Below are 24,559 nucleotides of genomic sequence, written 5' to 3'. Positions count from 1 at the left end.
AACTTCACCATGACCCACAGAGCTGTTAGTGCTGGAGGATACAGCATCATGTCCATTCTTTCTTTTTAAGTCAATAAAAAAAGAAAATGCATTTCAGTCACCAACTTCTCACTGACTTTCTAAATTTGACCCCTAACAAAGAAGTTAAAAGCGTTTGCCCTTTTGCGTGACGTGTCTTTGAAATCATACACTTGTGAATGGAGGAGAGAGTGAACTGGAGTCTCCCAGCTCCGACGGCGTTGCACACAACTTGTGTTACATAAAGGCAAGTGGAGCTGAGGAGAAAGGGCCTGGATCAGGAGCAGTGATCCGTGCGGCGATGCACTGTGCATAAGTCCGGAGACGTTTCAGCCCCTGGCTGTGTCGCCTGCTCAGGGTTCTGGACTTAAAAAGAGCAGCATGAAGTGAACCTCTGGGTTTCAGAGTGAAAATATATCTCCTTACACAGGAGCTGCAGCTTTAACTTGCACGATGTCCATTTCACAATCAACCTTTTATCCATTTTAGCAAGCTTTAAGGTTTTGGACGCTTATATAGTGGTCCGTCATATGACCCTATGAAAAGGTTGTGCTTTTGGTTTTGTGCAATAGGAAGAGAAAGCATCATAGTCAGCATGTTGTGAACCGCGAACCGTGCGACCGCACGGGGCCTCGCGCCCCAAGGGGTCGCACGTTCCATTACAGACACGTTCCATTACAGACCTAAATGTGTACTAGTCTGTGCATATCAATAAATATATGTGCAATGATGCGCGTGTCTGTTGTTCAATACAACTGCGTCAGACCAAGCGCAGACACAAGTTACTCTGATCCAGACGGTGGAGTTGGAACAAACTGTCACACAATGTCGAGAGAACAAGACAGATTCAGGAAATTTCCATCAGGGGATGAAAAAAGAAAAAAACTAAAGAAAATTGAAGAGTTTAATGCCTCTCTGAAAGGCTCGTTTGATAAATTTGTTACAAAAATCACCGATCCGACCGGGTCTCAAGCAGCCATGGGGCCCCGCGTCGAGGCAAGCCAAATGATGATGAGGCAGGGGAAGGTATCCAGTATTTTGCTAATTGGAGAGTTAAAATTGCGCATATAGACACCCGATCCGACCCGAAAACCCCCAAAATTTTGCGCTCGTGAGCGTAGCGAGCGCGCGAGGGCCCCCCCCCGGCCATTTCGCACAGGGCCTCGCAAATCTCCCAGACGGCTCTGGTAACCGTCATAGTAAGCAGAAGCATCACACTGGACGTGGAAGCACATTTCATCCTGCTCATCCTCGTCTGTAATGGCATAAACAGGGACTTAAAGTATGTTTACGTGTACTTTGTCCTCACCCGCACTCTGGTCATGGCCTCCTGAGCCTGCTGCATGCGGGCGCTCTTTGAAGGCGTCCTCTCTGACAGCAGGTGCGTGCAGCCCAGGTACGTCGCTGCAAAGATGATACCGTCAATCAGGTCCTCGGGATCGCACGGCCCCGGCACTGCACACACCAGATATTAGATGTTAGGTTACACATGCATCCATGTGGACTGGAGAAGGAAAAAGGAAAAAAAAAAGAACTTTTTCACTTGGGATTCCACTCACCGTCAACAAATGTGGGAAAGGGAGGAAGAGCTTTGCGTATCTGAGAAGCCACAGAAGAGAGAAAAAAAAATGCTCATTATTTTTAGTCACACACGACAGATCTCTCCACATCTGTTAAATTCAGCAGGACTCAAAATTGCTCTGTACAACCGCTAGATTCTCATTAATAAGTGCCCACTTTCTTCTTTTTACACAATATCTGTTATTTTATTTATTACATCATGATTCATATCTAAAAACTACGACGGAGTATTAGGGCCAAACTAAGACAAAAAAAAAAATGGAAATTACGAGAATAAAGTCGTAAAATTACGAGAATAAAGTCGTAATATTACGAGAATAAAGTCGTAAAATTACGAGAATAAAGTCATAGCCTAATGTTGCGAGAATAAAAGTCGTAATATAATGACATTAAATCGTAATATTACGAGAATAAAGTCGTAATATTACGAGAATAAAGTCGTAAAATTACGAGAATAAAGTCATAGCCTAATGTTGCGAGAATAAAGTCGTAATATTATGAGAATAAAGTCGTAATATTACGAGAATAAAGTCGTAAAATTACAAGATTAAAGTCATATTGTTGCAAGAATAAAGTTGTAATATTACAACTTTATTCTCGTAACATTAGGCTATGACTTTATTCTCGTAATTTTACGACTTTATTCTCGTAATTTCTATTTTTTTTTGTCTTAGTTTGGCCCTAATACTCCGTCGTAAAAAACTGTTCTTTTAGATGTGAACAAATAAAATGTTTCAACCACAAATGCCTCGACTCAAAAACGTCCATGTGCACTATGAGGTTAAATTCTCACCTCCTGGACAGACGGTTGCTGAGACGGCGACTGAGGCTGAGCTTGTGTTTGTGACGGTTGAGCAGGAGGCAGCTGCTGCTGCTGCTGCTGCTGCTGCTGCTGCTGCTGCTGCTGACGTTGACACGGTTGTTGCTGATTCGGCGTTGCAGGCGTGTACGTTTGTGGATGTGTGTACCCCTGCGGTGCCCTTGCGGCGTCCCTCTGCGGTGGCTGGGAGCCTTGGTGATGGTGGTGGTGAGGGTGGTGGTGGTGGCCGTGTTGCGCCTGCTGTTGATGATAATGCTGTGGGTTGAGTTTTCTGGACGACTCGGCCCTCAGAGGACTGACGTTTTCCCGAAGTGGAGCTGGGGGGTATCGGCACGGAGACTCTGACGCCGACTGAGAGGGAGAGTGAGGAGAAGACTGATAGAGGGAAGAAAGAAGGTAAAGAGGAAATGTTACAAAGACTTATAAGGCTCAAGAAACTAGATCTTTGAGGGTCTAACGTAGGCCTGTGTTGAAAAGATCGATTCTCCGATTTTAAATTGATTCTCATATTAATTCCTAAAAATCGATTCATATGTCTAAAGATCGATTAAAAAAAAAAAAAAAAAAAAAAATCTTTTTTTTTCATCATTACATTACAACTTTTGGTACTTTTTTGTTTATGCCCAAAAAAGAATATTTTGTGGGACAGGAGAATAACTGGTGCCATGTTTTTGCCTTTAAATATGTTTAAAGGTATAAAAACATTAAAGTTTTCAGTTATAATTGCATAAATTGTCTATATTTCTTTGCTTTATATACTGTCTTCTTGGGGTTACATTTTCATAAATGTTAAAAACCAAATTCTCATCAATGGGGAAAAAATAAAAGCGATTTCATCCGTCTCTGTTTGCTGCCCTGGATCGGTTTGATAATTCTGACCCACATGATGTTTCTGTTTCAGTTCTATCAGCATTCTGGCAGCTGATTGGTCCTTACAGCATCATTAGCTGCCAATACTCGCAGTTTAATCTCAATATAATACTAGTATTAATATGTTGCATAACTAGACAGTCATATAATTCATGCAACAGCTGAAAAACAGTTTTATTAACAGTAACCCAAATCAATATCGAATCGAATTGGATCGAATCCAAGCGTGATAATCGATTCTGAATCTTAAGAATCGGAATCGAATCGATTCTTGATATTTGAATCGAATCCCAGCCCTAGTCTAACGATGGGCAGACGATCTCCAATTTGTCATGAAAGACTAGAGAAATCTACTACTACTACTCTTCCTTAAACAAAGATAGGGCGAGTTTCCATTGGCAGAGGAGCAGGGGAGTTTTCCGGGGCCTCAACTGTTGGTTTGTCTCCATTACCAGGAACTTCAGTGGGGCTGAGACAAGCACGTGCCTTTGAGTAGGTGCTTCAAAGTAGTCTCTGTGTGAGTTTTTTTATTCATCGCCAGCATCTCTGCACGTGCAAACGCAGCAACCAAAATGAGTCACAGTTCGTTGAATCATTATTCCTTAATCTTTTTTAGTAAGAAACAGATGCCAACTCAAAGACATCAATGACCACCGAGGATGTTATCATGATGGTGACGGTATGGGATTGTGTCAGCGTCCTTGGCAAAGATAGTTTACTCCTGCATTGGTAGCATCCATGCAGAAAAGTACTTTGATTAATACAGCAACAAATGTTGCCTTCAAGGGGATGTCGTTAACAAAGACATCCATTCTTTTATTTATTAAATTGGATTTATGGACAATGCAAAACCACATTGTGGACACATCAGAGAGACGTGGCTGAGGGGGAGGTGGTACCAGTACCAGTACCAGACGGGCCTGCCTGCAGCCCCGATCTGTCCCCAATAAAGAATGTGTGGAAAACTTTGAAGAAAAAAAATGGTATCAAAAATGAGCCCATCCTGCTGTGCGTGCCAGCCTGCACTACAAAAGCAGATGAATATTTGGAAACCGAACAAAGTGGATATGACAAACATGAAACTCCTTGGGCTCATACTGACTGGAAAGAGCTGGAAGTCAAAGCAAATTTAAGTATCTGCATTATTTTTTTGTCTGAAATTTCTGTTTTATCCCAACTAATTACTAATTTGGGGTTGTAATCAGCCAGCTGTGTCATTTTCTGTTTGCCACATTTCAGTTTTTTAGGAAACACCAACATCGGAGAAGTCTGTTAATGGCTACAAACAAGACAACCAGGCCATAAATATGGAAAAAAAAAGTAAATCTGTACTAATGAAGTCATGATTAGGCCTGTGTTGAAAAAAATCGATTTTCCGATTCTAAATCGATTCTCATATTAACTCCTAAAAATCGATTCTTATGTCTAAATATCGATTTCTTTTTATATATTTTTTTTTTTTTTTTTTTCATCATTTTCGCCAGTTGAACTTTAATCCCAGTAGTCGGACACACAGTTTGTCATGACACTTCTGAAAAATGCCAGGTGCTTCATGGCAATATGTGTGCGTGGTGACAGAATAAATTAGATAAGCTAAAATGATTTGTTTACTGCATGAACTGTTGCAATTTCTTTCTTTTTTGCACTTTAAATGGATATTGAAAGGCCTGTTTGAGTTATTTATTTCTTAGTTATTTCACAATAATTATTGTGAAATTATTATTTCACTACAGTCATATAATTCAGGCAACAGCTCAAAAAACATTTTAAATAACACTAAGCCAAATCAATATCGAATCAGATCAATCGAATCGTGATAATCGATTCTGAATATTAAGAATCGGAATCTAATCGATTCTTGACATTTGAATCGATACCCAGCCCTAGTCATGATATCTAAGAATAAGTGAAGGCATACTAACATGGCCGGTTGTAGCTTGCAGCGGGTACACGTCCTCCATTGGGCTGATCTCCTGCCTCATCACCCAGATTGGCTCCACGGGCTGGTCGGGTGTGTAGGGCGAGCGCACCGTCTTAGTCTTCACTCCCTCAATCGCCTCCTTGATGTCTTTTATCGCCAGGCTGATGGCGTCTCCTGAGCTCTTTGCAGCTTCTCCTGCGAGACCCACCACGTTCCGCTCGTTGTGGATCTCGCCGGTTTGCCCGGGATAGAGGGTATTGGTTTGGGTGTGTGGTTTTCTGGGCGACTGCCCACCGCCTTTGGAAAGAGGGCTTTTATCTGCACCGTCCCCTTCACCGTCAGACTGTCCGTCGTAGTGGTGCAGCCGGCAGCCGACAGAGCGATCCAGAGGGGAGTGACGTGAACAGCGGTCTCTATTCTGCCTCGGAGCGTGATAAGAGCCCTCGGTGGATGAGGATGGAGACCCTTTTGTTACATTCTCCAGTCTATGACTGGTAAAGGACTCCTGGCAGGGTTCGTGCTGGGCCTTGTTGGGCTCGTTCATCCGGCCAGATGGCTGACGAGGTTCTCTGTGTAACTCGGGGTACGAGGTCTTCAGAGGCTCGGGGAAAGAGTTTGGATGGCATTTTGGCTCAGAGTAGGATTCGTAGATTGGGTCTTCGTAAGACTTCTGGTGGGATTCTGTGTAAAACTCTGCATAGGTTTTTGGATAAGATTCAGAACAAGAAGTAGAGTGAGACAGCGAACATGATTCAGAGCAATCCTCCTCTTCATCGTCATCTTCAGGTACGGGTTCGTTGTCTGGGGGAGAACTCATGCTGATGTCCTCACTGAAGTGATCCACTTGTGGGAAAGGAGGAACCTCGGGGGAGGAAGGAGGAGTTGGTGAGTGGAGCGGTGGTGGGCTGTGGAGAGGTCCGTCCATGCTGAGAGAGGCAGCACTTTCTGTGTCCGAGCACAGATCTGTGATTTCACTTCCCTGAGCTGCAGGATCCTCTTCCGGATTGTCCATCACAACTTCCTGATCTTCCTCCACCCTTTGGGCTTCTCCCTCTGCTTTGTCATCGTGGCTAAAGCCGGATTGGTCTGCTGTTGAATGAAAGTCTCCCTCATTCGCCGCCTGTTTTTCTTCTCCTTTGTCCTCTTTAACTTCCTTTGAGTCCTCTTCACACTCTGCTTCACGCTCATGGAGGTCTTCTTCTGCATCAGCAGAAGCAAGTTGGGGGTGATGTTGCAGGTTAGGCATTTCCGGAGCAGTTGCGAGGTGGGTAGGGGTAACGACAGCGACTGGAGTCATGTGAGGCGATGCCCTCTCCTGTGACAGGTCGGCTACAGAGTCCAGGTCGACTGACGGGCAGTGCTGCGCCTGCACCTCTGCTGGACCTGCTCTTTCCTCCACACCAGGTGAAGAATCCTGGTTCTCTCGGAAGGGCTGCCTCTGTCTGGGATTCCTCAGTCTGGGGTTGGGGTCGCCATGGCGGCGGTAGCGGGTGACAGCGGGGCGGTGCTGCTGGACGGGACGGTGCTCGGCATCCTGACTCTCCCCTCTGTCCGACCGGGAAGGGAACACGGGCGGGTCCACACCTGGACTCTGAGCCTGGCCTTGGCTCTGCCCTTGGCCGGATTGAGGCCTCCGGCGGTGACGAGGGGGTCCACGACCTGCAGGGTGATGGTGGTGGTGAGGAGGATGATGATGATGACGATGATGGTGGTGGGGATTCATTTCCTCGTCCTGGTGTTGCATCTGACACGGCCTCCAGGACCGACGGACAGGGTGTTCGCCAGAGTTCCCGTTGGGTTGCCTGCTCTTCGGAGGCGCAGAAGCTGTGGTTTGCTCCTCTCCTGCCTCCCCCGCTGCGTCTCCCTGATAGTCCCTGATACTACTCATTGTTAGTGTATGTTTTGTCTCCGGTTTTCAGAACATGCTCATCTTCAAAGAAATGCCACTCAAAAGCAAAACCTGGGAGGGACAGATGAGATACAGAGAAGAAACATCACTATGTGATCATCAACAGAAATAATCCAATAATCCATAATCCACGTCCAAGGAAGACTAAACTTATTTTACATTACCCTTGGAAAAACATGAGGTCAGTAGGTGGATATAAAAGCACATTTAGCTTCTAAGTCTTGCTAATTTAACCTTTGATAAGATTTTTTTTCTCATCCAGAGAAAAAAGATGGTGGATGAGATTCGCCCTGAGTACCTCAAGTCTCTGGATGTCGTAGGGCTGTCTTGGCTGACACGCCTCTGCGACATTGCATGGAGGAAGGGGACAGTACCGCTGGGGTGGCAAACCGGGGTGGTGGTCCCTCTTTTTAAAAAGGGGGACCGGAGAGTGTGTTCCAACTACAGGGGGATCACACTTCTCAGCCTCCCCGGGAAAGTCTACGCCAGGGTACTGGAGAGGAGATTACGGCCGATAGTTGAACCTCGGATTCAGGAGGAACAATGCGGTTTTCGTCCCGGTCGTGGAACACTGGACCAGCTCTACACCCTCCGCAGGGTGCTCGAGGGTTTGTGGGAATTTGCCCAACCAGTCTACATGTGCTTTGTGGATCTGGAAAAGGCATTGACCGTGTCCCTCGTGCCATTCTGTGGGGGGGTCAGTGAGTATGGAGTCCGGGGCCCTCTATTAAGGGCTGTCCGGTCTCTGTATGATCGGACCAGGAGTCTGATTCGATCTGAGCAGTAGATCAGACTTGTTCCAGGTGCATGTTGGACTCCGGCAGGGCTGCCCTTTGTCACCGGTCCTGTTCATAATTTTTATGGACAGGATTTCTAGGCGCAGCCAGGGGCCGGAAGGGATCCGGTTTGGGGACCTCAGGATTTCATCTCTGCTTTTTGCGGATGATGTTGTCCTGTTGACTTCCTCGGACCGGGACCTCCAGCATGTGCTGGGGCGGTTTGAGGGCGAGTGCGACGCGGCAGGGATGAGAATCAGCACCTCCAAATCCGAGGCCATGGTTCTCCAAATGAAAAGGGTGGCATGCCTTCTCCGGGTGGGTGGAGAATTCCTGCCTCAGGTGGAGGAGTTCAAGTATCTCGGGATCTTGTTCACGAGTGAGGGAACAATGGAGCGTGAGATTGACAGACGGATCGGTGCAGCATCCGCAGTTATGCGGTCGGTGTACTGGACCGTCGTGGTGAAGAGGGAGCTGAGCCGAAAGGCGAAGCTCTCGATTTACCGGTCAATCTACGCCCCTACCCTCACCTATGGTCATGAACTTTGGGTAGTGACCGAAAGGACAAGATTGCGGATACAAGCGGCCGAGATGAGTTTCCTCCGCAGGGTGGCTGGACGCTCCCTTAGAGATAGGTGAGGAGTTCGGTCACCCGGGAGGAGCTCGGAGTCGAGCCGCTGCTCCTTCACATTGAGAGGAGTCAGCTGAGGTGGCTTTGGCATCTGTACCGGATGCCTCCCGGACGCCTCCCTAGGGAGGTGTTCCAGGCATGTCCCACCGGGAGGAGACCCCGGGGAAGACCCAGGACACGCTGGAGAGACTTTGTCTCTCGGCTGGCCTGGGAACGCCTCGGACTCCCCCCGGAAGAGCTGGAGGAAGTGTCTGGGGTGAGGGAAGTCTGGGCATCCCTGCTGAGGCTGCTGCCCCCGCGACCCGGGAACGGACAAGCGGCGGACGATGAATGAATGAATGAATGAATGAAGATTTTTTTTTTTAAATGGGTCAACAACGGAAACAATGATTTAATGTAGAAAAGTTTACAGTGCTGTGATTCAAATGTCCTACAAATAAAAAAAATCAAGTCTGCATTTCCAATTTAGTTTTCTTTTAACTGTCTGTATTATAAATTAATCATCGAGGGGGTTTAGATTGTGCGCTAAACTGAGTGAGTATGATATCAGCGGAGAGTCTGGTATGCCGTGATAAGCCTTTCTTGCATAATTGTTTTAAAGAGTTTATAATATGTAGAACCAAAGGCCTCGCCGTGCCACATAATTTTCTCCACACTGCTTTTTAACACAACTTTGTGGGTTCGCATGTACTTTTATCACACAAAAAGTGTGAAATGTGGATACTCTTGCAGGTGGTACTGTTGCCCTGCTGGGTTAAGACAGAAGTCATTTCGGACAAAGAAAACTCTGCAACTGTGAAAACAAAGTTCACCAGGAAGCTATTTCCTTCAGTCAACAGTCCTTATTCTGTTCAACCCCTTCTGGTCCAAACAATCTTTCATCCTATCAGCAAGAAGTTGGTGCCTTTTTTGGATAAATGGACACCTATGTAGGGCGCCTTGTCAGGCCGCTGGAGGAGAGGAATTTATGTTCACACTCTGCATACTTCCAATTATGCAAAACAGGCACAAATATGCCATCAATGAAATGGCCTTGAAGCCACAGCCAAAGGAAACAATGGCCTTATTCATGGACCCGGCCGCCTCTGAAACCCCCTTTCTGAAAGTGGACTCTAAAGTAATTACCAGAGGTGTAACTGAGAGCACTGTGAAGCTCTCATTATGCCTAATTTACACATTTGTACTGCTGACAGTGTAAATTGTGATAAAAATGTAAACAAAATCAAAGCATGCTGAATGTTTCTACCATATACATGATGAACAACTCTGCTGACGAGCCCAATTACTCTCTACCACTGAAATGAATACACCTTTACTGATTTTAAGTGAAAACAGAAGCTAGGGAGGCTAAACCGCTCTGAAAAATAGAAAAAAATGCCCCTCCGCTCCTCCAGTGGCCTCAATGTGACACAAGATCAGTATACGACCCCAAGTGCAGGATCAGTCATGGACATTTTTAAAGGCTTTCTAGGATATGCCAATAAAGTAAGTATGAAGAAAAACATGCTACTGTACTGTGTCACTTTTTTGGGGGGTAATTTCTGGTATATATCTGACACCTAGTAGTGCAAGAGGAATTACACAAGCACTTTAACCAAGTGTCCTTCATTTCAAAAGTGCATGTGCTACAACTGGTTACAGCATCTTTTAAAAGAGGAATCGTTGTAAACCACGTTGAATATTGACACTGGCCTTTCCTTATCTCTGCACCGCTAATACCAAAAATGTAAATCCCCTGGGAAGCATTGCAGTTTAATCTGCTGCACATTCATCCGTCCACCAGCAGCTGGCAGATGGCACAAGATGGGAGAGAAAGGGATGAAGAGGAGGAGGAGGAGGAGGAGGAGGAGGAGGAGGAGGAGGAGGAGGAGGAGGAGGAGGAGGAGGAAGAAGAAGCAGGGCAGGATGGTAAGAAGGGTCCTCTATCGGGTTTATAATAAAATCTGACAAAGAGAAATAAACAGGGCAGCATTCTGAATAATGAAGGCTCTCTGTGAACGAGAAGCCCCGTTTTGCAGATTTAGTGCAGCTTTAATAAATGTTTCAAGAATAATAAAGTGGCATGGAAAAATGGACAGAATAGTCTGTACAGTCTGATTAGAAAGGAAAAAAAACTTGTTGAAGACACGCACCAAAAATGAAAAGCCTTTCTGCTGCTCCGTATATTTCACTGTCGCTTCCCTCATCCTCGTCTGCTTGGACTGTTTACAGAAACATTAAAAAACAACTTCTATAGATTATGTTTTTCATCTTTGCACTTCATAATGGTCGCTGAGCATCGTAGCTGCACTGACATTCTGATTCATCTGATGCAAATAAGTTAGATTACATTTTAGGTTTCCTTCTAGCTGCAATAAACAAAAAACGCAGAGGGTAAAACTGAGAGGAAGTGGAGGCTAGATGGTACGAGGAGAGAAGTATCTGTAATTTTACGTTTAACTTTTATAAAAAAGAAAAAGAGCAAAAGATACCCCTGTTGAACCAAGGGTAAAGTGTTTCTATTAAAATGTAAAGGTGCCTACAGACTGTGACGTCAGTGATTGTGCAGGTTCAGCGTAGGACTGGGCGATATATCGAGATTTTAATATATATCGATATATTTTCAAACGCGATATGGTACGAGACAATATCATTTATATCGATTTACATTTTTTTTTTTTTTTTATGATTTTGATATAGCTTATTTTGTGACAAATTGACTTGAATGTTTTATTTGAGATTTGCACAAATGTTTTGTTATTTGCACAACTGTCAACCTCATTGGAAAAGTCTGCCTGTTACTGTCTACATTGTATTAATTGCACAGTGTATTTTAATTTAATTGTTATGCAGGAAAGGGATATTTGTTTTATTTTATTCAAGAAGCATTTTTATTCTATATATGCAGGCAGTTTATTTTTATTTCATTTGTTTTATACATTTTGATATTGTGCAGACCTCTGTTAATAAAGGAACCTGTGTGACATTTGGCACGAGGCTTTGTATTAAAACTGACTGTTTTTTTAAGGGTTTGCCTCAGAAAAAAATGAAGCTAACAGAGATGCTATGCTATAATGCTTTGGGGGAAACCCCAATTATGGCACAGAAAAAATATCGATATATATCGAGTATCGCCATTTAGCTAGAAAATATCGAGATTTGGTCTATATCGCCCAGCCCTAGTTCAGCGTAAACTGTCTGCAGAGGCGGGTTTCAATAAATTGTGCACAGATTCACGTGCAAAAATCTATCCTCATCCTGAACCTTAACTACTATCTGGGAAAACAATGGATGTGGAGACCAAGTGCATCAATATGAATTATCCAACGCTCATCATGAACAATAACAATTAATCAAAATTCATACTGAAATGTAAAAAGCTGTTTTTTGTTGTTTTGTTTGATTTTGTTGGGGGTTTTTTTGTCCTCCCGCAATGCCTGTAGCAACAAAACGCAGCTCGTTTCCTAAACAGGAAGTAAGAGGAGTAACGCTGTCATTCAGTGTCTGGTCATGTATGGTCATGTCTGACTGACTTATTTTGGTCTCTATAAATGCACCAGGGAAGCGTTTGAGCACTGATTTACACCAATTAAAGCTTGCAAAGAGCTGCACACAAAGGCTCACAATAAAGCACGATGAGTACATTCATTTATTTGGGACATGCATCAAAACACTGAGCTCAGTTAAAGGAAAGCAACATGAAGCTCAAAGATGCCCAATTAATCATGTTTTAATTGTGTTTTGAATATTGACTCCCAATAATTTCTTAAAAACAAAAAAATTTAGGAAAAAAAATATGATTTAGTCGATACATTCAATATGGGACTGATTCCTTCCTCCTGCTTCTGTTTAATGTAAGAGTATTAGTTTAAGTGATCACGAGGTCACCCTGGTGTTTCTTTCCAAAAACATCTCCGGGTTTATCTGAGCATCCCTGGCAGCATTTAAGTTCACCATGGAAAATTCTAAATGTTTGATATGTCAATAAAGGCAATGTCTTTCAAACGTCTGAATGATCTTTTAAGTAGTCGTTGACCAAAATTACTGATTATGATATACCTTTTTAATTTTTCCGTTACAAGAAAGCCCAAATAAACCCACCACCACATTCCAAGAAAAAAACTTAATTACAGTCAAACGAACGATTCCTGAAGTTTTTTTTTTTTTCCCTAATACAATATTTATTTGGTGATGATTAGGGCTGGGCGATATATCGAGATTTTAATATATATCGATATATTTTCAAACGCGATATGGTACGAGACAATATCGTTTATATCGATTTAAAAAAATATATATATATTTTTTTTTATTTTGATATAGCTTATTTTGTGACAAATTGACTTGAATGTTTTATTTGAGATTTGCACAAATGTTCTGTTATTTGCACAACTGTCAACCTCAGTGGAAAAGTCTGCCTGTTACTGTCTACGTTGTATTAATTGTACAGTGTATTTTAATTTAATTGTTATGCAGGAAAGGGATATTTGTTTTATTTTATTCAAGAATCATTTTTATTCTATATATGCAGGCAGTTTACTTTTATTTCATTTGTTTTATACATTTTGATATTGTGCAGACCTCTGTTAATAAAAGAACCTGTGTGACATTTGGCACGAGGCTTTGTATTAAAACTGACTGTTTTTTTAAGGGTTTGCCTCAGAAAAAAATGAAGCTAACAGAGATGCTATGCTATAATGCTTTGGGGGAAACCCCAATTATGGCACAGAAAAAATATCGATATATATCGAGTATCGCCATTTAGCTAGAAAATATCGAGATATGACTTTTGGTCCATATCGCCCAGCCCTAGTTCAGCATAAACTGTCTGCAGAGGCGGGTTTCAATAAATTGTGCACAGATTCACGTGCAATGTATGCAAATCTATCCTCATCCTGAACCTTAACTACTATCTGGGAAAACAATGGATGTGGAGTCCAAGTGCATCAATATGAATTATCCAATGCTCATCATGAACAATAACAATTCATGAAAATTCATACTGAAATGTAAAAAGCTGTTTTTTGTTGTTTTGTTTTATTTTGTTGGTTTTTTTGTCCTCCCCCAATGCCTGTAGCAACAAAACGCTGCTGGTTTCCTAAACAGGAAGTAAGAGGAGTAACGCTGTCATTCAGTGTCTGGTCATGTATGGTCATGTCTGACTGACTTATTTTGGTCTCTATAAATGCACCAGGGAAGCGTTTGAGCACTGATTTACACCAATTAAAGCTTGCAAAGAGCTGCACACAAAGGCTCTCGATAAAGCACCATGAGTACATTCATTTATTTGGGACATGCATCAAAACACTGAGCTCAGTTAAAGGAAAGCAACATGAAGCTCAAAGATGCCCAATTAATCATGTTTTAATTGTGTTTTGAATATTGACTCCCAATAATTTCTTAAAAACAAAAAAATTTAGGAAAAAAAATATGATTTAGTCGATACATTCAATATGGGACTGATTCCTTCCACCTGCTTCTGTTTAATGTAAGAGTATTAGTTTAAGTTTCTTTCCAAAAACATCTCCGGGTTTATCTGAGCATCACTGTTCACCATGGAAAATTCTAAATGTTTGATATGTCAATAAAGGCAATGTCTTTCAAACGTCTGAATGATCTTTTAAGTAGTCGTTGACCAAAATTACTGATTATGATATACCTTTTTAATTTTTCCGTTACAGGAAAGCCCAAATAAACCCACCACCACATTCCAAGAAAAAAGCTTAATTACAGTCAAACGAACGATTCCTGAAGTTTTTTTTTCTTCCCTAATACAATATTTATTTGGTGATGATTAGGGCTGCGCGATATATAGAGATTTTAATATATATCGATATATATTCAAACGCGATATGGTACGAGACAATATCGTTTATATCGATTTAAAAAAAAAAAAAAAAAAAAAAAAAAATTTATGATTTTGATATAGCTTATTTTGTGACAAATTGACTTGAATGTTTTATTTGAGATTTGCAAAAATGTTTTGTTATTTGCACAACTGTCAACCTCATTGGAAAAGTCTGCCTGTTACTGTCTACATTGTATTAATTGCACAGTGTATTTTAATTTAATTGTTATGCAGGAAAGGGATATTTGTTTTATTTTATTCAAGAAGCATTTTTATTCTATATATGCAGGCAGTTTATTTTTATTTCATTTGTTTTATACATTTTGATATTGTGCAGACCTTTGTTAATAAAGGAACCTGTGTGACATTTGGCACAAGGCTTTGTATTAAAACTGACTGTTTTTTTAAGGGTTTGCCTCAGAAAAAAATGAAGCTAACAGAGATGCTATGCTATAATGCTTATATATCGAGTATCGCCATTTAGCTAGAAAATATCGAGATATGACTTTTGGTCCATATCGCCCAGCACTAGTGATGATTATCTTTTTTTGTTGCATTGCACGCAGCAGGACGGGGGGCTCACACTCCCCTCTGCCTGGGGTTTAAAGGACTCAGTGACAGTGGTCGGGTGGCTCCACGGGGGCGTCAGAGAGAAGATGCCGGGGTCACAGATGGCCTAGCAAGCGTGGCGGTTACTCCAACCAGACCTGTGGAGCTGTGAACCGAGCACCGCACCTCCATCTGTCAGGCTGTAGTGAAAGCTGCTTGGGAGGGGGGTGGGGGGGATTTACCAGGCCTTTAACTCTCTGATCTTACACTGACGGACATACAGTAGAGAGATCACTATGTGCGTGGGCTGTGCACACTTACAAGATGTTAAATGATTAAATATGTACGCTAGCATTCACACAAGTGTTGTCAGTTCCAGCTAAACCACAACATTACTTCCCTACTGGTCGTCATCACAACTCTTCAAGGTGATCTTAATAATGTAATAATGACTTAAAAACTTAAAACTTAAAAAAGAAAGATGCAGAAAATTGTAATAATGTTTGATTAATTGAAATAAATGAAATTGTCAGTTAAGAAAACTGAATCTGAGACTGGACAAACAGCCAGGAACAATATACATCAAGAGTAATTGGGTTAAAAGAAGGGTTTAGAAATGATTTGTAGTGATGGAGCCTGAAGGCACGTTGTTATAATCATAAAGTCCACCTTTAGCAGACTGACAGTCCTGCAGGAGAGGCCAAAAGAGTCATATAAATCCAGGATAATTAAAAACCAGCAGGTGGTAGCTCATCTATTATAAATCTAGGAGATTAGAAGACATGTTTAATTATGAGCTTCCCTTTTACCTTGACGTGACACTTAAATATTATATTAACTGTTATATTTTATCCATCTTAAAATCCTAACTCTATCTATAATTATCAACCAACTTGCAGGATATATTATTATTATTATTATTATTGAAATATTCACTTTACTCCATGTTTTACACATTTGCACCTTTTGCCAGCTTGAGATTTGTGGCAAATGTATTTTTATTTATTTAAAAAATAATTTGCTTTCTTATGTAACTGTAAATTCAAGTAAGCGAAAAAATATGTATACTGTTGTTAGGCAACAAGATACCCGTGGTCAACTTTACCATTTTTTTCTGACATTTAATTTTGCTCTGTTAATAGCTGTCAGATTAATGGATGTCGTAATGAATTATTAGTAGCACCTGTCCTCATTTTGAAGGATTCTACCCCTCCAGTCAGTGTGTAGAGCACCAGCGCATGAATCATACTCTTGCTGATAGTGTCACACACACACACACACACACACACACACACACACACACACACACACACACACACACACACACACACACACACACACACACACACTAAATCCTGACACACCATCACTCAGCCAGCATATGGTCCATGTTGGGATGCATCAGTTATCACATTACAAGTGGTGTGTTTGCAGACCACTGGAAGCTCTGGAGGGAGAGGATAAACGTACGACCAGGACCAGCAGGACAAGTGCTTTTATTTTGAAAGCTCGCTGGGCTTTTTAAACGCCCTCGCGTTTATTTTGAAAGGACAAAAGCTCTGAATTTGTATTATTTGTTACTAATGATCAGGCTCGTACCTTTTCTAGTAATTGACATGTGCAATATTTTTCCACGGTGATGATAAGTGATAAAAACTACACGATGAGTGTTATTTTTGATACATGGCTTGCGTATTTCCTGTCAATTAATAAATACACGTCCTTTGCTGCAGGCAGCTCGATTTATAAAATCTTTTGACATTCATATCGGAGGGAGGGAGGGGGGGAGGAAAGGATAAAAATGTATCTGGTGTCACTTAAATGCCTGGTCCCTCGTGACGGTCCTCGGTAAATCTCTGCAGGTGCAGGATCCGCCATCAGTGAAACGACCCTCGCCAAATCTGCAAAAACCAGAGCAACCCTTCTGCTCAAAGACTCCCGGACGTGATAACTACTTATTTACCTGCATGTCAGTGGAGGAGAGGCCCGGCTCCGACCGCTGAAGTGCACATCGCCCATGTCCCCGCGGTGTCTCGCCCGGTCCGGCTTGGTTTTGTCCCTCCAGACAACCTGCTCGGATTAAAGCGGAAAGCTCAGCCCCTCCTTCTGCACCGTGACATCAGAGCGGATTAACTATGCACAAAGCGCCTTTATAAACACGGTCGATGCTGGTTGTGCAGACAAACAGTTCTGCACGGCCATGAATGCAGCAGCCTCCTCCATCAGCAGCAGCAGCAGCCTGCGGACCGCTGCTCTGCAGCGCACTTCCTCCGTCTGCCGCTGGCGGCGCTGTTTCCCTCATCGCAAACTAGGGGCTGAAATCTCAACGGGCATCTACATACTGTATGTATGGAAGTAGATTTGTGTCTTAATTATTCAATCAAAACAAAGATTGCTTCAATCAAAAAATATATTTTCAATTTAAAAAAAACAAAATCACTTCAATAAAAAAAATGATTTCAATCAAAGAAAAAAGAAATGCATTTGTACGGAAGCTATTACATTCACTTGAGAAAAAAGCCTTTTTTTTTAATTAACGAGATAACATTTTAATAAAAAACAAATCTGCGCTGTTTTTCTGAATTAACTAGTTAATTATCTCAGAATTCCGAGAAAAGTTTTAATGAAAAAAAATAATTCTGCTTTGTTTTTCTGAATTAATGAGTTCATTATCTCAGAATTCCGAGAAAAGTTTTAATGAAAAAAAATAATTCTGCTCTGATTTTCTGAATTAATCAGATTCCTCACAATTTGCAAGAAGCTGTCATTCACTTGAGAGCTCGATTTCATGGAAACAAACATGTTCCTGTCCAGTTTAATCCAGGTTTATTTTGCTTTTGGTTTGAAACATTGGGAGATACTCTTGTCTTTAAGTTATATAGATGATATTGTTATTAGTTTGTCGACTTTGCGCCTCAGGCACCTCAGGACTTTGCGGTTGTTCAGACGAAGATTTTTTTTTTTTCATTAAAACTTTTCTCAGAATTCTGAGATAATTATCTCGTTAATTCAGAATAAACAGAGCAGGTTTTTTTTAATTAAAATGTTATCTCGTTAATTCAGAAAAACAGAGCAGTTTTTTTTTTCATTAAAAATCGATCTTGTTAATTCAGAAAAACAGAGCAGATTTTTTTTTGTTTGAAGCTACTTTTTTGATTGAAGTAGTGTTGTTTTGTGTTTGGGCCATGTTATGGGTAGGACATTTGTGCCATTGTCATTTAATCAAAAAAGAAGTTGCTTCAAAAAGAAAAAAATATTTTCAATAAAAAAAAATCACTTCAATAAAAAAAACGTTTTCAATCAAAGAAAAAAAGTGTTTGAATGCAAAAAAATATTTGAGAGCCAAAGAATTGCATTTGAACACTTTCTTTTGGATTGAAAATATTTTTTTCGATTTGAAGTAATTTTTTTTTTTATTAAGTGAAAAAAGTTTTGAAGTCTTTTTTTTTTGATTGAATCATTTTGACACAAACATCCCGCAGTGGGCGGAAGCTTCCCCATTCGTCAGACCATAGGGTCAGACCAGCCCCCGGGTCTCGCACTCAGCAGGCACGCCGATTTTTTCCAGTGGCCAGCCGCGGTACTGCAACAAAAAATCCCATGGGGCCCAGAAAGCTCTTTTCCCATAGACCGCAATAGTAAAAGAGAAGCCTCTAAAACTGTTCACAGGACACCTCCAGCTGTAATCACCGGCAATTACTAATCTTTGTATTCTATATTTTTAAGTCATGGACTTTATATCCGTCAGAAATGTTTTATAACGGCCAGAAAAGTCAAAGAAAAGTCTCTTTCTGGGCGTGACGTCACGGCTGTATTATATTAATATATATTAATATATTAATATATATTATGTAATTATATTATATTAATACATTAATAATATATGTAATACTATACATGTAATAATATACATTAATTCATATATTATATTAATACATATTATATTAATATTCGCGTCATTGCCCCGGGGCATGATGGGAGGCCCCAGAGCATCATGGGAGGTGACTCAACTGCGCATGCTCTATGGGCCAGTGTATGCGGAAGTAAACCCGGAAGTCAGAGATTTTTTCGGCGTATGCGCCGCTGAGCAAATTGCATTGAAATGAATGGGCGGCCATTTTCAATTTCCCATCCAGTTATTATTATAGATCCATGGGTCAGACATGCTTTTTTTCGTTGATTGAACTTTTTTTTTTCGATTGACTTGACATTTTTCTTTATTGAAAATATATTTTTTGATTGAAGCAATCTTTTTTTTGATTGAATAATTAAGACACAAATCTACCTCCGAAATTTGGTGACTTTTGGGGAACTATCAAATATGGACCAATCAGATGAAGGGAGGGCGCGCTTTTTGGCGTCTAGCGTCGCCACGGTAACACTTATGAAAGAGAAAAGTAATGCGTGTTGTCGCAGGATGGAGACGCACATTTTGATGTATAACACACCTGGGTGCACGTTACCGTTCGAGCCGTATTAACTGCCGAAGGAATGGCATAAATTTGCACCAAAATTACACGATTAATTCAAAATGGCCGACTTCTTGTTCAGTTTCGCACATGACGCCAAGAGACTTTTCTTTAAGTTGCGACATGATACAGGTGTGTACCGATTTTCGTGCATGTACGTCAAACCGTATTGTGGGGCTTGAGGCACAAAATCTTCTAGGGGGCGCTGTTGAGCCATTAGGCCACGCCCATTAATGCAAACCATTAAATATCAAATTTTTCGCCAGGCCTGGCTTGCATGCAAAAATTGGTGACTTTTTGGGCACGTTTAGGGGGGCAAAAAGGTCCTCCTTTCGTCAGAATAAGAAAGAATAAAAAAGAAAAAAAACGAGGACAACAATTCCTACAGATACAATAGGGCCATCGCACTGTAAGTGCTCGGGCCCTAATTATTTTGATGGGCTGGAACCATGATCTGACATAATAGTGTCTCTTAAGATTGCAAAAGTTTCATTCTTCATATACATTCACACTCTACATCTACACAGTGACTTTAAGTTAAGTGAAATAAAGTGGCATTTATTAGCCCCGCTATCTCCATGTATGTTTTAAAAGTGATGATTTATTCAAACAAGTTCAGGCAGACATCTCGATCTGCTTTTTATGCCTACTCTCCCTCCTACATGGTTCATTCGAGTTACTTCATCCCATTTTTTGGCCTGCTTAAGGAACAAGAGGTTCTTGCTCACTGCCACCCATAAAATCCCACCGCCTCGCAACTGCAACTGAAGGCTCCGATTCTGAGGATTAGATAATGTTGATTTCCTTAAATATCAACTTATGCCTTAAAATGCAGGATTTTTCCTAGATTGGAGCTCAGACTCAAGTGTTTCATCATAAACAGTGTCTGTCTTCCTCATGTCTTCCTCATGAGACTGAAATGGTTTTGTTAAAACAAAAGAGTGAGTCCTTTTAAAAACACCTATTTATTTTATGAATTGTAATAATATTCTAAAAATCCACTAATATTGAAACTTAATACATGAACATTTCTGCATACATCTGAGATTCAAAACAGAATTTAAAGATTCTCTGGCAAAATAATTTGGCTTTTTTTGACTTTTTAATATATTTTTTGTATTTATTTATTATTTTTAATTGAATTTAGATACACCATTTATTGTGGGCAGACATGGATGGTAATACATATAGTATAAATACAGTAACAGTAGCCGTGGCTCATGTGGGGTGGATTGTATGGGTCGGGGGGGGGGGCTTGTCAGTGGTGATCTTGGTGTGATTATAATGCCATATTCTGGTGAGACCCTGCAGAGCGCATCACACCAAGTCCTGTGTCTACGTTCTCATCCGTCTCCAACGCACCTTTCATTTCTGCAGGGGCACCCGTTACCGTGACAACCATACAGGATGCAGGGTGGCAATGGTGTTGAGCGGTAACCATGGTATCCAATCTGTTATATCCATCTCACGTGTCTTTGATCCCACACGAACAGCCTGCGTACGCCTCTGAAACAGAGGCTCTGAACTTCCTGGTGAACGTGGGATATTTTTGAAACCTGAGCTGATCAAAAAGGTCTGAAACATGGAATCAAGTCACGAGAGAATACTGACGGAAACACTGTGGCATTGATGCTGGCAATAACTCATGTCAGACAGCCTATATTTCACTCTGTGGGTTTAGTTTGCTGCAGTTCTATTTCCAGAAACCGCATTAATAATTTGTGTTTGTCTCTCTCCGCATACATGAATGAATGTATACTGAACATGTTATACAGCCTGCAGTGAGCACTGACTAAACCCAATATTGGAATTAAAACACATGAATGTTTCATTATGGCTCATTACTGGGTTATCTCTTATCATGCAGAAAACCACTGGCCTGAATTTACAGCTCTAGTAAGTTCACGAGGCACAATCCATGGTTACCTGCTTAAAGCGTGTGTTTTCATCTGGTCTACACTCTTTAGGACTGATGGCAAAATTTTCTTCATGAAGTAGTAGTTCACTGTTCTCAATCCCCATTATTGAGGAACAGCCTTCTCACAGGTCCCCCGCCTACAGGCTGGGTGGCAACTAGGCCTGTGTTGAAAAGATCGATTTCCCAATTCTAAATCGATTCTCATATTAATTCCTAAAAATCGATTCATATGTCTAAAGATCGATTTTTTTTCCTTTTATTTATTTATGTATTTTTTTCCATCATTACATTACAACTTTTGGTTATTTTTTTGTTTATCCCCAAAAAAGGAATATTTTGTTGGACACGAGAATAACTGGTGCCATGTTTTTGCCTTTAAATATGTTTAAAGGTATGAAAACATTAAAGTGTTAGGTTATAATTGCATAAATTGTCTACATTTCATTACTTTATATACTGTCTTGGGGTTACATTTGCAAAAAATGCTAAAAACCAAATGCTCAAAAATTAAAAACCAAAATAGACCGAAAATGGAACAAATAAAAACGGAATGTGGGAAAAAATAAAACTGATTTAATCCGTCTCTGTTTCCTCCCTGGATCTGTTTGGTAATTCTGACCCACATGATGTTTCTGAAAGCAGTTCTATCAGCATTCTGGGAGCTGATTGGTCCTTACAGCATCATTATCTGCAATACTTGCTGTTTAATCTCAATATAATACTAGTAGTAATATTTTGCATAACTACAGTCATATAATTCATGCAACAGCTCAAAAAACAGTTTTAATAACACTAACCCAAATCAATATCGAAATCGAATCGAATCAAATCTTGATAATCTATTCTGAATCTTAAGAATCGGAATCCAATCGATTCTTGACATTTGAATCGATCCCCAGCCCTAGTGGCAACCTAATTCACAATAAGTTCACCTGAAACTTTCTCTGTTAAAGCAGATGACACCCCTTTCATGCATTGGCTCAGGATGGAGGACTGCATCAAAGTGGGTCACATTCTTGTTCGTGTAGGATTCGATGCAGTTTGTTGGGCTCCTTTGGAAGGCTGTTGCTTCCTGAATGAAGTGCCTTGAGCGGGCTTTTGTTGTGAAGGGATGCTGTATAAATAATGTCTTTAGCCATGTGTCTGGTACGACCAGTATTAGGGCCAAACTAAGACAAAAAAAATTTGGGAAATTACGAGAATAAAGTCATAATATAATGAGAATAAAGTCGTAAAATTACGAGAATAAAGTCATAATGTTGCGAGAATAAAGTCGTAATAGAATAAAGTCGTAATATTACGAGAATAAAGTCGTAATATTACGAGAATAAAGTGGTAATTTATGAGAATAAAGTCATAATATTACAAGAATAAAGTAGTAATTTATGAGAATAAAGTCGTAATATTACGAGAATAAAGTGGTAATTTATGAGAACTAACAGGAAGAGCATCTTCTCTCTGTGTTAAAATTAGGAATATTGAGCATCTTGTGAAGTTATATTTATAATATATTTAATATTACGACTTTATTCTCAAAATATTACTTTATTCTCGTAATATTACGACCTTTTCTCACAATATTATGACTTTATTCTGGTAATTTTATGACTTTATTCTCATATTATTATGACTTTATTTTCGTAATTTCCATTTTTTTTTGTCTTAGTTTGGCCCTAATACTCCGTCGTAGTCTGGCTCCTTGAAAGCCCAAAACATTTTAACAATCAGCTTGTCACATTGCCAAATCAAGTTTGTGCACTTTTATAGCACACATGTTCACTCTGTGTTTTTTGCATTAATTGGCCATAAAATGTGATCATGGAGTCACACTAATGTGCTAAAGCTGGTAACACATAAACAATTATAATTTATTGCATTTTTGTTTAAACACACCCACAGCTGTTGGCCAAAGAGCAATAGCAGATGACGCTTCAATAGGTTGTACTTTATCTTTCCAGTGAATATAAATTAGTAATTACATCCTATAATTGTAAAATTGACATGTTTTGTGGCTGAACGTTACTCTTAATCTCCTACTATCATTCCCAGAAGACTGTGTAACAGCCCAGCATCTGAGTCAGCTTTATTATTCCTAAACAGTTTCCCTTCACAACAGGCTGCTCGCTGGGAGAGCTTTCACCAACAACTCAGTCAAAGCTCGGAGCATGAGCAGAGGGCTGGGCTGTTTCCAGCAGAAGGGTGGGGGACTGTAGGGGATTTATCTTGGACATCCCTCAAGCAGTAAAACATATTCTGAGGGGAACATGTTAAAACTGCATCACCCAGCAAACAACAGGCCATGCATGCCACACATGTGGCATCGTTGAGTTATTCTGTGTTTTTGTGTATGCAGGAAATTAAACTTGGAAGATGGTAACGTGAGCCTGGTAAACCCTCAGCAGTCCTAAATAAATACACTCATCTCAGAACCCTATCCCTTCAACGCGAACAAGAAGGTTATTTTCAATCTTTTCTGCACTCAACAATAAGTTTGCAGCTCCAAATCGTCACTTTGAATCATTTTCTGTGCAATCTCAACAGGGGAGTGACTCAGTTTCTCTGCGTGACGGCTGCAGTCAGGACCCTCTGACTACATAACCAGGGGATAAATTACCTCCCCCATCTGCTCTCCAACCCTTCGGCCCGTCTCGGTTCCTTGTTAAAATTCTGATGACCAGCGGAGAGAGGAAGGAAGAGTGCTGACCACGTACAAAACAACTGCAGAAAAGGAGCAGAAGACAGAAGTAAATCTGACAGATGGAGCACAAATGTGGATGAGAGTTATTCCTCTAAATAATACAGCAAAGCCTAGTTTTCCATATCCAGCATGCAACATTTTTTTCTCCTTCTTTCCGTGTTATCCCGCGTCTGCATGGACATTGAACCAAAAGTGGTCAGAATTCAGTTGTTCCGTTAAAACTCCTGTCCAAACGACTTAGTTTTTTGCAGATGGGACGAGCACAGTTCTTCCCTTGTAGTTCAGCATGATTTGTAATGACAGGATGTTTCCACATGGTTGCCTTTTATTTAACCCCTCTCACCCGGTAGGTCCCCCTATCAGGACTGCGCTGTGTCTGTTAGAAAATTGCACCAGGCTCCTTTTCAAGGTTGCCAAGTGGAGAACATGAACAGAGAGGGCTGCGTAATACTTCCCAGCCACGGCGGATTTAGCTTCGTTAGAGGGAATTTTTTTAACGGGTTCAATAATGTCACTGCCACTGACTCGTTGTTAAAATTAAATTTAATCTCCCAAAATGTTCTGAGTGGATG

The 24,559-nt window shown here is 40.9% G+C and overlaps 1 protein-coding gene across 1 annotated transcript in view; it reads right to left on the bottom strand.

Moving 5' to 3' along the window:
- The window catches only part of LOC133455447 (amyloid-beta A4 precursor protein-binding family A member 1-like), a 32,270-nt gene extending 15,134 nt beyond the window's left edge, over positions 1 to 17,136 (bottom strand). The window contains exons 1-5 of the mRNA XM_061734500.1: positions 16,866 to 17,136; positions 5,212 to 7,170; positions 2,393 to 2,794; positions 1,578 to 1,617; positions 1,328 to 1,473 (exon numbers count right to left, since the gene is read on the bottom strand). Coding sequence (XP_061590484.1) covers positions 1,328 to 1,473; positions 1,578 to 1,617; positions 2,393 to 2,794; positions 5,212 to 7,098 — 2,475 coding nt within the window. The 5' untranslated portion in view covers positions 7,099 to 7,170; positions 16,866 to 17,136. The remainder of the gene's footprint in view (positions 1 to 1,327; positions 1,474 to 1,577; positions 1,618 to 2,392; positions 2,795 to 5,211; positions 7,171 to 16,865) is intronic.
- Positions 17,137 to 24,559: the final 7,423 nt, after the last annotated feature.

Source organism: Cololabis saira, chromosome 11, assembly GCF_033807715.1.
Source record: "Cololabis saira isolate AMF1-May2022 chromosome 11, fColSai1.1, whole genome shotgun sequence".
In the NCBI taxonomy this organism is placed as follows: Eukaryota; Metazoa; Chordata; class Actinopteri; order Beloniformes; family Belonidae; genus Cololabis; species Cololabis saira.
This window is presented reverse-complemented; position numbering and strand designations above follow the sequence as displayed.